The following is a 12,823-nucleotide window of genomic DNA, read 5'->3' as shown; positions in this document are numbered from 1 at the left end:
TGGCGCCTTCCCACGTCTGCCTGCCCCTGAACTGTGTGGTCCGAGCAGAGCAGACACGTTGCCTTATTATCTCCGAACCCAGCACACGGCCCTGCTCGGCACACCCCGATGGGCAGGGCAGCAGCGAGAACCACGGGCTCTGGGGCAACAGCAGGCTGCACGGGCCTGTCCTGAGAAAGGTGTGCCCTGGACACGGGACTCATTCTCTCGGCTCCCCGCTTCCTCTCAGCCCTGGCGGCACACGGCTGCCTGAGGGTAAGTGTGCATGCCTGCTGAGCGCCAGCCACTGTCTGGGATGCCAGCGCCTCCCAGACACGCTGGCTGTCACCACTATCTCCGTTAGCAGTCCCTTCCCGCAGCCGCCAGGACGGTTAATGATGTGCGGAAAGGATGGGTACCATTTCCTGGGCCACAAAAATAGTTGTGTGCCCTTGTTTTTTTAATGAACTGAAATGAGTGCCTGGGAGCTCTCTATCATTTTACAGCACTCCTTTTAATTGTTTATTTCTCTATTACAATCGGCATCCAATATTCTATTATTTTACAGTACTTATTCACACTCGACTCAAATACTCCCCATTGTCACTGAACTTGACCTTGGCAGGAGATAAGTCTATGCGGACTTAATTCCAATTAAAATAAGCAAAACAAAAGCATCGGCAGCCACTCTGTCCTGCCAGGAGAGCCCCCGGAAGTGCTGACTATGGGAGAGCTAACGAGAGGCCTCTCCGGCTTCTATCTGCTGAGTTTGGGATTCGCTGGCTTGGCATTTACACGGTTCAGTGCAACCTTGAACAGTCTGAACGGCCGCGCTCCGTTCACTTAATGCCCCACTGTTCAGAGAAGATGGCTGACAAGATGTGATTTCATCAGCATTAGGAACCCGGAGGTGGCGGGCACAAGTTACGGCCATTGCGTCTAAGAGGCTTAGGGAATTCTCCCTCCAGCAAAAGTGGGCGATCAGCTTACTTCTAAGTTGTGTTGCCTGAAATCTGACATGCCCAAAGGATCGTCACGTGCCAGGAAAAGTGCACCCCTGAAACTCAAACCCATCCGGGCCTTTCTCCACTCGGACTTCCAGGGCAGGACTCGGGCCGTGGGCTCTGAGGTGCTGCGGGCCTGGCAGGAGAAGCCCTCCCTGGAGCTGACGCCCCATTTCCTGGGAAAGTGAGGACAGGCGATTCTGAAACGTGAACTGGGAAAACTGCAACTCAGTGGGTTGGGGATGGAAAGGTCAACTCAAGATTGTTCTGTCCTGAGGGAGGTGGCAGGGGCCCCTGACTCAGCTCCCAGCCTCAGGGAAGTCCAGCCCCACCCCTGGGCAGTTCCCTGACTGCACACCTCCGGGCCTTTGCACCTGCTGTGACCTGTTCCCGGGAAACCTTCCACTCTCCTTTCATCTCAATGACTCTTTATCCGAAACGTGGCTGGACAAAGTGGGGAGGGCTAGGACGCTCACTGTCGCCCCCAGAGCCCACGGGCTTCCCCCAGCACGTAGCCTGTACTTTGATTCTCTCAGAAACTCCTGTCTATTTTTCGATTGGTTCATAATTCAGAGGGAATGGGGTGCTGTCAATGGGCACTCACGCATGTTCCCAAAGGAGAAGTGAGACCGAGCCCTTAGGACGTTCCAGGAATCCCTCGGAGGTTAGACTGGCCCAGGCCTCGCCTCTGCATCTCAGTTACTCGCAGCCTGGCCCCACTGGCAGGGTCTGGATGGCAGAAAATACTAACAGCGGTCGGAATGGGTCCAGGCTCTTATTTTGCTCCGGGTAATAATTTTCTCATCAGTAAAATGAGGGGCTTGGCTTAATTGAGCTTTCGATTCCTGCACACCTTTAACAGTCATTAATTCCGGGGCACGGAAGGAGATTTATGGCCAACATCCTCCATCACCCCGGGAGATGAATTTCATGTGGCTGATGTCACAGGGAGAAGGCAAAGCCTGAATTATAGCGCCTGTCGATGCTCCTTCCCTCAATAGTATATCCTGGCTCCGAGCCCTGAGCCAGGGACTCCAGGTATGTGAGCCAAGAAAAGGCGGAAGAAAACAAACCAACAGATTAGGTTAATAGATTACCAGTGACTGCGGCCATGAACTACAAAGATAGGCCACATCCTGCTCTCACAACTTTCTTAGCTGTATAACTTTGTGCAAGTCACTTGCCTCTTTGAACCACAGTGTTCTCATGTCTAAAATGGGGGTTAAAAATAGCTTCTACTCAAGGGCTCACTGTGAGGCTGGATGTGCTTAGAACTATACCCGGCAAGCCGTGAGCATTCTTTATAAATGACTGTTATGATGTTTGAATTCTCTGATCCAAAGAATGATCGTCTACTAAATCTGACAGCTGTGCCGGGAAGGACATAATACAAGACAGGAGATAAAGAAGCTGCCTGGAACACACTGCTTCCCTCTCCAAAGACGAATGCAGAGAAAGCCCAAAGGCTGCTGTTCAGACTGAACTGCTCGGAAATACAAAGTGAACGACCAGGCTCCAGTAAACAGCATTGTCAACAGGTACCTGTTCTGAACATTTGAAAATGCTAGTTTCTAGCAAACAAATGCCCCTGATCATCAGCCATGCTGCCTCTCTAATGAACAGTCCTAACTGATGCTTAAAATGATGTCCTAGCCCTAGCCAGTGTTGCTCAGTGGATAGAGCATCGGCCTGCGAACTGAAGGGTCCTGGGATCAACTCTGGACTAGGGCACATGCCTGAGTTGCAGGCTCGATCCCCAGTAAGGGGTGTGAAGGAGGCAGCCAATCAATGATTCTCTCTCATCACTGATGTTTCTGTCTCTCTCTGCCCCTCCCTTCCTCTATGAAATCAGTAACACACACACACACACACACGCACACGCACACACACACACACGAACACATGATGTCCCGCACACAACACATCCGTCTTTTCTGGTGCAATCTGTGGAATAAATGAGGCTCGGGGGGGTTTATTGTTGATGGTGTGTAATGCAATATTATTTTTAGGGGGTTAAGAATTTATGGGTAGAACTGATGCCTGTCAGGGGCAACTGTGATTTTTGTCTGCTCTGTTTCATCCCTGTTTTTCAGGGAAAAGGACCGTGTTCTATTGGGGAACTGATTGTCCAACGTCAATCAAGTGACTCTAACGGGAGCTGCCAATCATAGCATCGTGACCTCACACCGAGTCACTCTAACAGTGGACACATGGCCCAGGGTTGGGCTGGCAGTGGCTTCTCACTCTCTGAGCCAGAGAGTCTGTCCAAAGTGTGCATGTGGGACACAAACTGGGCTGACCCAAGGGCTTCCCTGGGAATTTTTGCACTGGAGCTGCGTGCAAAGAAAAATGTAGGATCCTGGGGCTGCCTGCACCCACACTTTATCAGGATGGTGAAGGTCAGCTGAAAGAGTGAGACCACAAAGAGAAGCAGAGGGGAGAGAAGGGAGGAATCCCAGAAGGTCCCATTCCTTGTTTGCCATGGGTTCCCAGCACGTCTGATGGGTGACTTGAACCATGACATTGTCCTCCCAGTCCCAGGTCATTTAAGTTGGGTCTCTGACACTCATAGAACATAGAGTCTGCCTATCCATCATCCACCCACCCACTCTTTCTGTAAGCTTCAAAATGCCTCTCTCTGGCCTTCATTAACCCAGTGCACTGTGATTTTGGCATGGACGTTCCAGTTTGGCTGAATTCTGTTCATGCCGGTACAGAAAAGGCTCCTAAGGTAGACTGAGTAACTTGCAGTATCAACACTTGCATGATCTAAAACCCTGTTGGTCCCGAGAGAAGGAGGGGAAAGAGCACCCGCTGGGAGTCCTGAGACCTGGCTGTGTCACTCCCGGAGCTCACAGGCCCTGTAACTTGGGGTGAGCCTGCCCCCCCACCCCCGGAAGGCTTGGCTTCTGTAAAAGCACCCCTCTGAGGTGTCTCCCCGCTCTGCCTCTGCAGTTCCCTAGCAGATGTCCCCTGAGCCTCCTCGGCAGTATCCCCCAGCGCCCCCTACAGCCCAAACTGGGTCCAGGAAAGAAACGCGCATCCTTTGAAAACAGGCACAAAGGCGGTGGCAAGGCGGCATTGCTTCTGTTGGGAGCTCAGTGCTGTCTGTGAGGGTCTCTTTAAGGTGGGGTGATGGAGGGGATAGGGCACCATGGACCCCGTTCAGAAGGATGGACCCAGATTCCCACAGACCACTGTCCCCAAGTGGTTCCCCTACAAGTTGGTCCAGGGCCCTGCCACCTCCTCTGCCCCGCTCCTGCCAGCTGCAGAAGTATGTGGTTGAGCTGAATGTCTAGGAGACTGAGCGCAAGGTCCCCAAGCAGTCTGTCCACATACTAGAGCAAATACATATCTAAGCTGACGTTGGCAGGGACGGTCCTGCTTCACAGCCTCGAGCAGGTCTAGGCTCCCTGCTTCGCGGCATCTTCCCGAGAGGGAGCGAGAGGGAGGGACAGAGAAGGCTCACGGCCTTACCGGGGCGCCCACAGCTGTGGGGCCACGAATTCCAGTCCTGACTCCCTTTTCAAAGAGCCACCCGGGGGCCCAGGAAGCAAAGGAAGCGACACGTAATGAAGTACACCATGGTCTTCGTGTTCAGGCCTGAGTTTGAATTTTGGTCTGTCACTCAGTGAGCCGGGTGACCCAGAGGGAGTGAGCCCCAGTTTCCTCAATCTAAACGTGAGGCTAGGGGGGGTGCACTGCGATGGGGAGGACCCACTGAGACAGCGGGTGCGGGACTCCCGGCACCGAACCCACCTCGAGGAGAAACTCAGCAAGTGACGCGGCTGTTACCACCAGGAAGGTGTCCTGGAGAAAGTTAACATGAAGCGGGGACGGGGAATAGTGGTTCCCACGCTCTATCCGTCACCAGCATGGCTGCCCAGGGGCCCTGCACCACACAGAGCTGGGCCCTCCATCCGGACACAGCGGTGGAAAAGAAATTCACAATCAGAAACGTACCTGGCTGCTGCCTCCAGCTGTTCCTTCCTGTAAGGCGAGGAGGGAGAGAGAAATGGAGCATGAATTATACAGAACCCTCGCCCCACAATGTGCCCCCAGCTTCCCTTTGATGAAGGCAGAGGGAGAGAGAGGAACCCCAAGGCGAGGCGGTGAGTCTGGAGGGGACCCACTGAATGAGATGGGCGTCTCCAGCTAGACCCCAGGCCCCTGCTGCTCTGCCCACTCAAGGCTCTCCTCAGCCATTCATTCATCCATCCATTTACTCATCTAGAAAATGGTTGCTGAGCACCTTCTCTGCCCCAGGCCCTGTGCTGGGCTTAGGGCATCTGTCTAGCGATGGGGACAGACCAGGGAACCGGAATGTCGTCATTTAGCAGCTACACACCCATCACTCTGTCACCACCATCATCACCATAGTTGACATCATCATGGCAAATATTACTGAGCAATAATTAACAGGCAGAGACCATTATAAGTGCTTTTTATGGATCAATGTATACCAACCCTATGGAGTAAGCATTATCATGCCCATTTTCCTGATGAGAAAACTGAGGCACAGAGAGTTTAAGGGAATTGCTTGAGGTCTCAGAGTTAGGAAGCAGCAGAGTCAGGACTCAAACCCAGGCCACCTGGCTCGGTGCCCATAGTACTAACCACGAAGCCGCGTGTGCTCTGCACACATTTGTGACTCTGAGCCTTCACTCAGGCTCTGCCGGGAACTCCCTGCCTCTTTGCCCTGCCTGGGATAGTCACGCTCATCCTTAGCATTCCAGCAGAAAGGCCCTCACCCCCTTTTTTGTGTTTTTTATCCAATTCCCCGGGGTCTACACTGAGCTCATCTCACAGGTGGGATTGTATTCAGATCGCATGGTGTTAGAATTATGTGGTAGCCCATGAACTGCTTGGGGCCAGAGCCTTGGTATTTTAGCTCCAAAATCTGAGCGCCCCACACACTGGCCCACAGTGCGTGCACAGTAAACACCGAGGGAGTAACTGGCCTATCGCTGGGAGCGGGGAGGGGGAAACGGGGAGAGAAGAAGCAGCGGAGTACAGGGACAGCTGGAGAGGTAGGAATTTCTAGTTCATGGTCAGCTCAACATCTGGTTCCAGTCTGGCCTTGGGCTGGCCACACAGCCTCTGGCCCATTTCCCCCCTGAAGCACGAGGACAGAGGGAAAGGGTGAGGGAGTGGGCTGAGGGAAGACAGGAGAAGGAAGACCGGGGAGCAGTGTTAAAGAATGAGGGGCATCCCTTCCCATCCTTTCTCCTTCTCCAAGACCATGAGCTCAGGCCTTCTCCGTCATCACACTCCCCACTGCCCCCTCCCCAGCACTCGACCCTGACTCACCTCTCCCCAAGATCTGCCCCATGGTTTCACCTCCAAACACACCATCTCTTACACCTGGCCCCACCCACCGGCTTCCCTTCTGTGCCAACAATGACGATGAAGGGTCCTGCTGATGATGGCCAATCCTCCACCTGTGATTCGGAGCCCATGCCCTCTGCCCTGCTCTCTCCTTCAGTCCTTCCTCCCCACTGTGCCCACCTTTACCCGCTCTACCAGGCCCTTCCCATTTCCATGGCAACGTGCCTTACACTTGAGAACCTCTCACTTATTTTGGAGGGTGCCTGTGAGGATTCACTGAAACCTGAACTTGGAGGTCTGGACCGTAGTGCATATCTAATAAACACTAATTTCTCCCGCCTTTCCCAGGTGCTAGCCATGGAAAGGGGTTTTTATTTTTCCCTTCCTTTCCTCTCCCCTTCTGAGAACACAAAATGACATCTTGGGGTCCCCTGAGGGTCCCTCCTGCAGCTTCCGCCTGGCGGTTCTCAGCATCTGGAGCGGCAGCAGGTGCAGGCCAAGTGGGGTGGGGGAGCATGCATTGCCAAGGTGGCCCCTCACACTGGTTCCCCATTTTCTCAGCCACTGATCCCGCTCAAACATTGATATGACCTTCCCTTATCAGCCACTCAACATCGGCACCCTGAGTCATCTGGGGTTTCTTTAAAAATGATTCCTGCCCGGCTGGCGTGGCTCAGTGGTTGAGCGTCAACCTATGAACTAGGAGATCATAATTTGATTCCGAGTCAGGGCACATGACTGGGTTGTGGGCTCCATCCCCAGTATGGGGTGTACAGGAGGCAGCCGATCAATATTGATGCCTGAGTCCCCTCCCGGGGGAGTCTGATTAATCACCCTGGTCCCTGGGAGTTTTTAAGCTCCCTGTGATCCTAATGTGTGCCCATGGGCACCAATGCAGACCCATGGGAGGGGCAGCTGGCCACGCCCTGAGCGGTCCAGATGGGTCACCCACCACTTGCCTGAAGAACGGAAAAGAGACGACCGACTCATAGAACCTCCACGTGGCCACCAGGTCGATCCTGTTGGGGTTGGTAGCGTAGTACCGCCAGGCAGCCTGCGGGGATAAGAGACCGACCTGGTGTCACCTGACTGCTCACACGGTCCCACAGCCTTAGAGCACGGCTCATGCGCTTGGAGGGAGAGACTCTCAAATCCATAGGAAGACAAAATATTGTCCTTGGTGCCACTTCTGGGTGCAGGAGACAGCGGAGAGGGGGTTTGAGGCTAATGTGTTAGAATTACTGGATACTGGGATGGTTTGGGGTTGGGGGGTCATGGTGTACACTCTTGGAGACTGGGGCTGGCCTGGAAACGACAGTGTGTAGGGTAGCATCTAGGACCATCCCATATCAGACCCACGGAGACACTACCCGGACACAAGTCACGAGTGGGTGGCCATTCAGTCCCATGCAGCCGCAGCCAGGACTCTCCACTCTCCCGTTCTCTGTGCTCCCCACGGCCAGGAGGCCACAAAGCACAAAGTCCCTCTGACGTGATGGGAGCACTCCTGCCTTGGCCACCGCCTCTCACCATCGTCCCAGCCTCCAGCCCAGGGCGGGGCGTGCTGGCCACGGAGAGCCGGCAGGCAGCCAGCAGCACTGCCGCAGGATGCGTGACAGCGGACCACAGCGTGAGTTTCAGTTCCCCGTGTAAGGCCTCTCTTCCTCTCTGGCTTACAGGCTCCCGAGCTGAGCCCTGGCAGAGGTGAGGCCACACCTCCTTGTAGCGACTGGCTCAGCTCCTGGACGCCAGGCTGACTTCCTGGTGGGTCCCCCAGTCAAGACTGGGGTGGGGAGTAGAAAGACCCAAATTCTCCACTGCAGCTTAGTTAGTAAAACAGCAGATGGTCCCGGCCGGTGGGACTCAGTGGTTGAGTGTTGACCCAGGCACCAAGTGGTCACCAGTTAGATTCCCAGTCAGAGTCATGCCCAGGTTTCAGGCTCAATACCCAGTGGGGGGCGTGCAGGAGGCAGCCAATGGATGTCTCTCTCTCACTGATGTTTCTCTCTCACAGCAGATGGGTTGGTCTGAGTCCTGAGATGGTCTGTTTCCTGATTGGCTTAGAACCCGGAAGGAAGAGGGATAGGACTGTCAGTAAGCACCCACCGAGCCTGGCCAGACAGACAACCACAGAACCACCACAGCTACCCACGTGCAAGCTGGTCCTGGGTTGGGTCCCAGGCCACGGGCATGCCTACTCCTGTACAAGCGCGCACACACACACACACACACACACACACACACACACACGTACACATGCCCACATACATGCACACACCACCACATACATGTTCACACACCCATATGTGTACACACATGCACCAGGCCTGCACAGATTTAATCCCATCCCGCTCACCCACAGCAGACAGACCTGAATGAGCTCAGCGGCCGGCTTCCTCCTTTTCTCGAAGTGCTTCTGCCGGTGCTGCTCCTGCACCTTGAGCGCCAGCCCGGACCCCAGGATGCCCTGGAGGGAAAGTCAGGCTCGGAGGCAGCCCCCCAGACGCTCCTGGGAACCCACCCGCTCCCGGCCGCAGTGACAACACCGAGTGCTGGGGAGAAGGGGCGTAGGCTGCTGGGTGAAATGGAGCCTTGACGTCTGGGAGGCCTGCCTCTGCAGCTTAGTGGCGCTCTGCCCGCCACTTCTGCCACTCGGCCACTTCCTGACTCTGCCACTTTTCAGCCGTGAGGCCCTGAGCAAGTCCTGTTATCTGTGTGGCTCAGCTTTTCCGCAGACATGGAGCTGAGCAATCCCAGGACAGGCTCGGAGATGCCCTCCAGGGTTCTGCCAGAGGAGGGAGCGACGAGCAGTCTGAAGATGGCAGCGGGGACACTGGGTCTTGGAGGACTCACTCCCGGCAAAGGGACCAGCACAGCGCGTGGCAGAGAGCCGGCACCACGCTGCAGGGATGGCTAGTGAATGGGCAGCGCTGGAGTTCATGGCGTGAAGGATGGAAGGTAAGGTGACAGGCAGAGCGGGGCCAGGCGGGGAGGGTCCTGTGTGTGCACTCGGGTGCACACTGAGGTACTCACGGCCGGCAGGGCAAAGAAGGAGACGCCGATGAGGGAGAAGGTGGCTGCGATCAGACGGCCTTCCCACGTCTTGGGGGTCTTGTCTCCGTAGCCAATGGTAGCCAGTGTGATCTGAAGAAAGTGGGGCTCAGACGAGGGGTCCCCAGGGAGAGGGAAACCAGGGGTGTATCCCTGAGCTCCCCCCATCATATCAGCCTCTGTACTGACTTGGGGGGGGGGGGCTGTGACTATTTAGAATGAGATCCCGTAGGAGAAAAGCTACCAAGTATCAAGGAACTTACATGGGGCCCTCAAGGGCACACCTGCCCTGAGTTAAGGATTTCCTACCTATAGTCGATGACTCACAAATGTTTCAGTAACTGCAAACATGTTTGTGCATGTACCTACGTGTATTTGTGTGATTTTGTGTATAGCCACGTTACCGAGTATGTGTGCTTGTGAGTGCATTTACATGTATGTGGACACAGGTGTGCGTGTCCAATGTCTGCTATGTGCTGTGCACTCCTGTGTATGATCACATGTATTAACGTGAACACATGTACTTGTGAACCCAGGAGGCAGGAGAGCAAAGCAGGTAAGAGCTTGGCCTCCGCAGCCCAACAGCCGGAGTTCAAATCCCAGGTCAACCACCGACTGGCTCAGGGTCTGCCTTGAATCAGTTCCTTACCCGCTTCATGCCTCAGTTTCCCCATTTATAAAGGGCCCAATAAGAGTTGTTTGAGTTTAAACTGTGTTAATAAAGGTGACGTGCCTAAAGCAGCGCTCTGGAGCAAGTACGCCTTTGGCAGGTGCCACCTTGTGCCATGTGTCCCTGTGGGTGTGGGGCTGAGTCGCTAGGTGTGTCTGAAGGCCTGTGTCACCGTGTGTGTTTGCACACGTGTGGCTTGGTTGATAACAGCCGACAACTAATGAGGTAAGGGCCTAGTGACCCTGGGACCAGACTATTGCGAAGCCTGACTTCTTATAAACACGATGGGAAGCCTGCTTGTTCAAAGCGTGCAGCCTGTGAGGGGTCGCCCAGGGGCAGGATGGGAAATGGAGGCGGTCTCACTCTCACTGTGACTGCAGAGTGCAGCCGCCCATCTCTCTCTGTGGATAACAGGCCATCCCCTTGGGGGGTGGGGTGGGGCGGGCAAAGGGTGACTCACCAGGCCCCACCAAAGGGCGTCTGCATAGGTCTCAAACTCCTCTTTCATCTCTTCTCCCTGCGCATCCACCTCCGGCACGTCCTTCTCCACCAGGTAGACAAGAAACGAAGAAAGGATGAGGGTCAGGAAGCCGATGTACCAGGCGGTGATGAGCTCCTGGAGAGAGCAGAGGACAAGGGAAGAGGACCCTGGAGGCCGTGGGGTGGGTGCTGGAGGTGGAGTCCAGCTCTGCCAGCTCCGTGACCCTGGGCAAGTTACTCACCGTCTCTGGCCCGCACCTCCCATCACTGTGAAATGGGGCCAGTGACATGGTCATTGTTTCCAGCATGGACACCGTGAGTGCCTGGCTGTAGGTGGAGGGGAAGATTTCCACCTCTGGGGGGAGGACCCCGATATCACAGCTCAGAGACTGCTGCCTGAGACAAGGCTTGGAACTCAGGAGACTGATTCCATGCAGGACTGGGCAGAATAAAGCTCGTTCCACTGGAAACTGACACTGGGGCGGGGGGTGTGGGGGTGGGCTAGTGTGCACAGTGGCAGAGCTATGGACAGGCCCCGCCTGCCACCAAGTGCCTGTGTGACCCTGGGCACAGGACCCTCCTCCCAGCCTCGGTTCCCCGAGTTTTACAATGAAAGACTGGACCACAGAGTTCCAGAAAGTGCCACCTGCATTACTGGGGGAATGCAGAGGCAGTTCTCATGTGAGTCACCTACTGATTGAAACCATATTAAAAATGAGCATAAACGACACCTAAAACCTATGATGTCATGCATGTTATCACATGACAGACTAGGACACATGAGTAAGTAAACCAGAGAAAGGTACTGCAAAAAAAGTTAAGGAAGAGTAGGATGGTGCAGAGATATGGCAATGATGGGTGTCACTGGAGTTCAAACACCCGACCGGGACAATCCCTAAGGCTCGCTCTCCCTCATTCTATTCCAACTTCAAGGTGCAGCTCAGTAGCCTGGGTGGGGAGAAAGTCAAGGTTATGGACGCACACGATCTGGAGATTAGGTTTGTCACCCCCGCTGAGTCGTCAGAGAACAAAGTTGTTCGTATCAATATCTGTCACCTGTCTGGCCGCAGGAGGCAGGTCAGCGGGCCTGCGGGTTGCTGGGCTCTCGCTGACAGCTCGCTTCCTGCCTCTGTTGGGCCTTTGCCGACCCTGGTCTCGCTGCCTGAACAGCCGTTCTCCACGGGACCAACCAGAGCGTGGCGCCAGCTGCAGACTCATGTCACCTCCACTGTGAACTTCCCCCGGATCTGCTCCCCGAACTAGAGAGCGGGTTTATCTCTAGTTCCTTTATGTCTTGGCTATTTTCTTTCTTTGTTAATCCTCACCGGAGGATGTTTTTCCATTAATTTTTTAGGGAGAGTGGAAGAGAGAGGGAAAGACAGAAACACTGATGTGAGAGAAACACATCGATTGGTTGCCTCCAGCACGAACCCTGACCAGGGCCTGGGCCAGTCGGGAACCTACAACCCAGGTACGTGCCCTTGACCGGAATTGAAACTGAGACCCTTTGGTCTGCGGGCTGACACTCCATCCACTGAGCCAAAGCGGCTGGGGCTGCCTTTGCTATTTTCCAAGCAGACTTGTCTGAATGTCTAACACTTCATTATGCACAGTGCACACGTGTGAGCTCACGCCACAGAGAGAGAGGTTCTTTTAGACCAGTGATTCCCAAAGTGGGCGCTACCACCCCCTGGTGGACGCTGCAGCGTTCCAGGGGTGGGGGGTGATGGCCACAAGCGCATTTGGGGGCATATATCTTTCTGTTTAATTGCTATTAAAATTTAAAAAAAATTAATTTCCAGGGGGTGCTGAGTAATATTTTTTCTGAAAAGGGGGCGGTAGGCCAAATAAGTTTGGGAACCACTGTTTTAGACGGTGCACGCAATCCAGCTAGCCGCTCCCCTCTCCAGGGTCTGCCCTGCAGGGGGCTCGAGTGGAGAAGCAGGAACTGGCCCTCCATCCCTGGGCTCCTGTGTGAGCACCAGCCTCCGGCCTCGCTGTGGGCAGTTCCAGCGTTCCTACGTGTTTTCATACGCTCTGAGCCCAGATGTGAGTCAGAAGTTTCATCTGATGCTTAACCAAACACACATCCTATGCCCAGAAAAACTAGCTGCAGGCTATTAAGAGGCGGTATAATGGTTATGGGCGAGGAGCAAAAATGTGTCCCAGTCCTGTGCTTTGCGGCCATTTAAAAGGCTATTCAGGGTAATCCTGCCTGGACGCGGTTTTCACCAGCAGCTCCGAGGCAGAGCCTGTGGCTGCCCCCGGCGCCGTGGCTCCTGCACCTGCCCCGTGGGCTCCTGCGTGAGCC

The 12,823-nt window shown here is 54.7% G+C and overlaps 1 protein-coding gene across 1 annotated transcript in view; it reads right to left on the bottom strand.

Moving 5' to 3' along the window:
* KCNQ3 (potassium voltage-gated channel subfamily Q member 3) overlaps nucleotides 1–12,823 on the bottom strand; it is a 174,201-nt gene that overhangs the window by 21,829 nt on the left and 139,549 nt on the right. The window contains exons 5-9 of the mRNA XM_036337690.1: nucleotides 10,493–10,648; nucleotides 9,345–9,455; nucleotides 8,683–8,778; nucleotides 7,271–7,365; nucleotides 4,947–4,973 (exon numbers count right to left, since the gene is read on the bottom strand). Of these exons, the coding sequence (XP_036193583.1) occupies nucleotides 4,947–4,973; nucleotides 7,271–7,365; nucleotides 8,683–8,778; nucleotides 9,345–9,455; nucleotides 10,493–10,648 (485 nt within the window). The remainder of the gene's footprint in view (nucleotides 1–4,946; nucleotides 4,974–7,270; nucleotides 7,366–8,682; nucleotides 8,779–9,344; nucleotides 9,456–10,492; nucleotides 10,649–12,823) is intronic.

The sequence above is a fragment of the Myotis myotis genome, unplaced genomic scaffold (assembly GCF_014108235.1).
Source record: "Myotis myotis isolate mMyoMyo1 unplaced genomic scaffold, mMyoMyo1.p scaffold_m19_p_16, whole genome shotgun sequence".
NCBI classification, from domain to species: Eukaryota; Metazoa; Chordata; class Mammalia; order Chiroptera; family Vespertilionidae; genus Myotis; species Myotis myotis.
The sequence above is the reverse complement of the archived record's forward strand: the minus strand, read 5'-3'. Positions and strand labels throughout refer to the sequence as shown.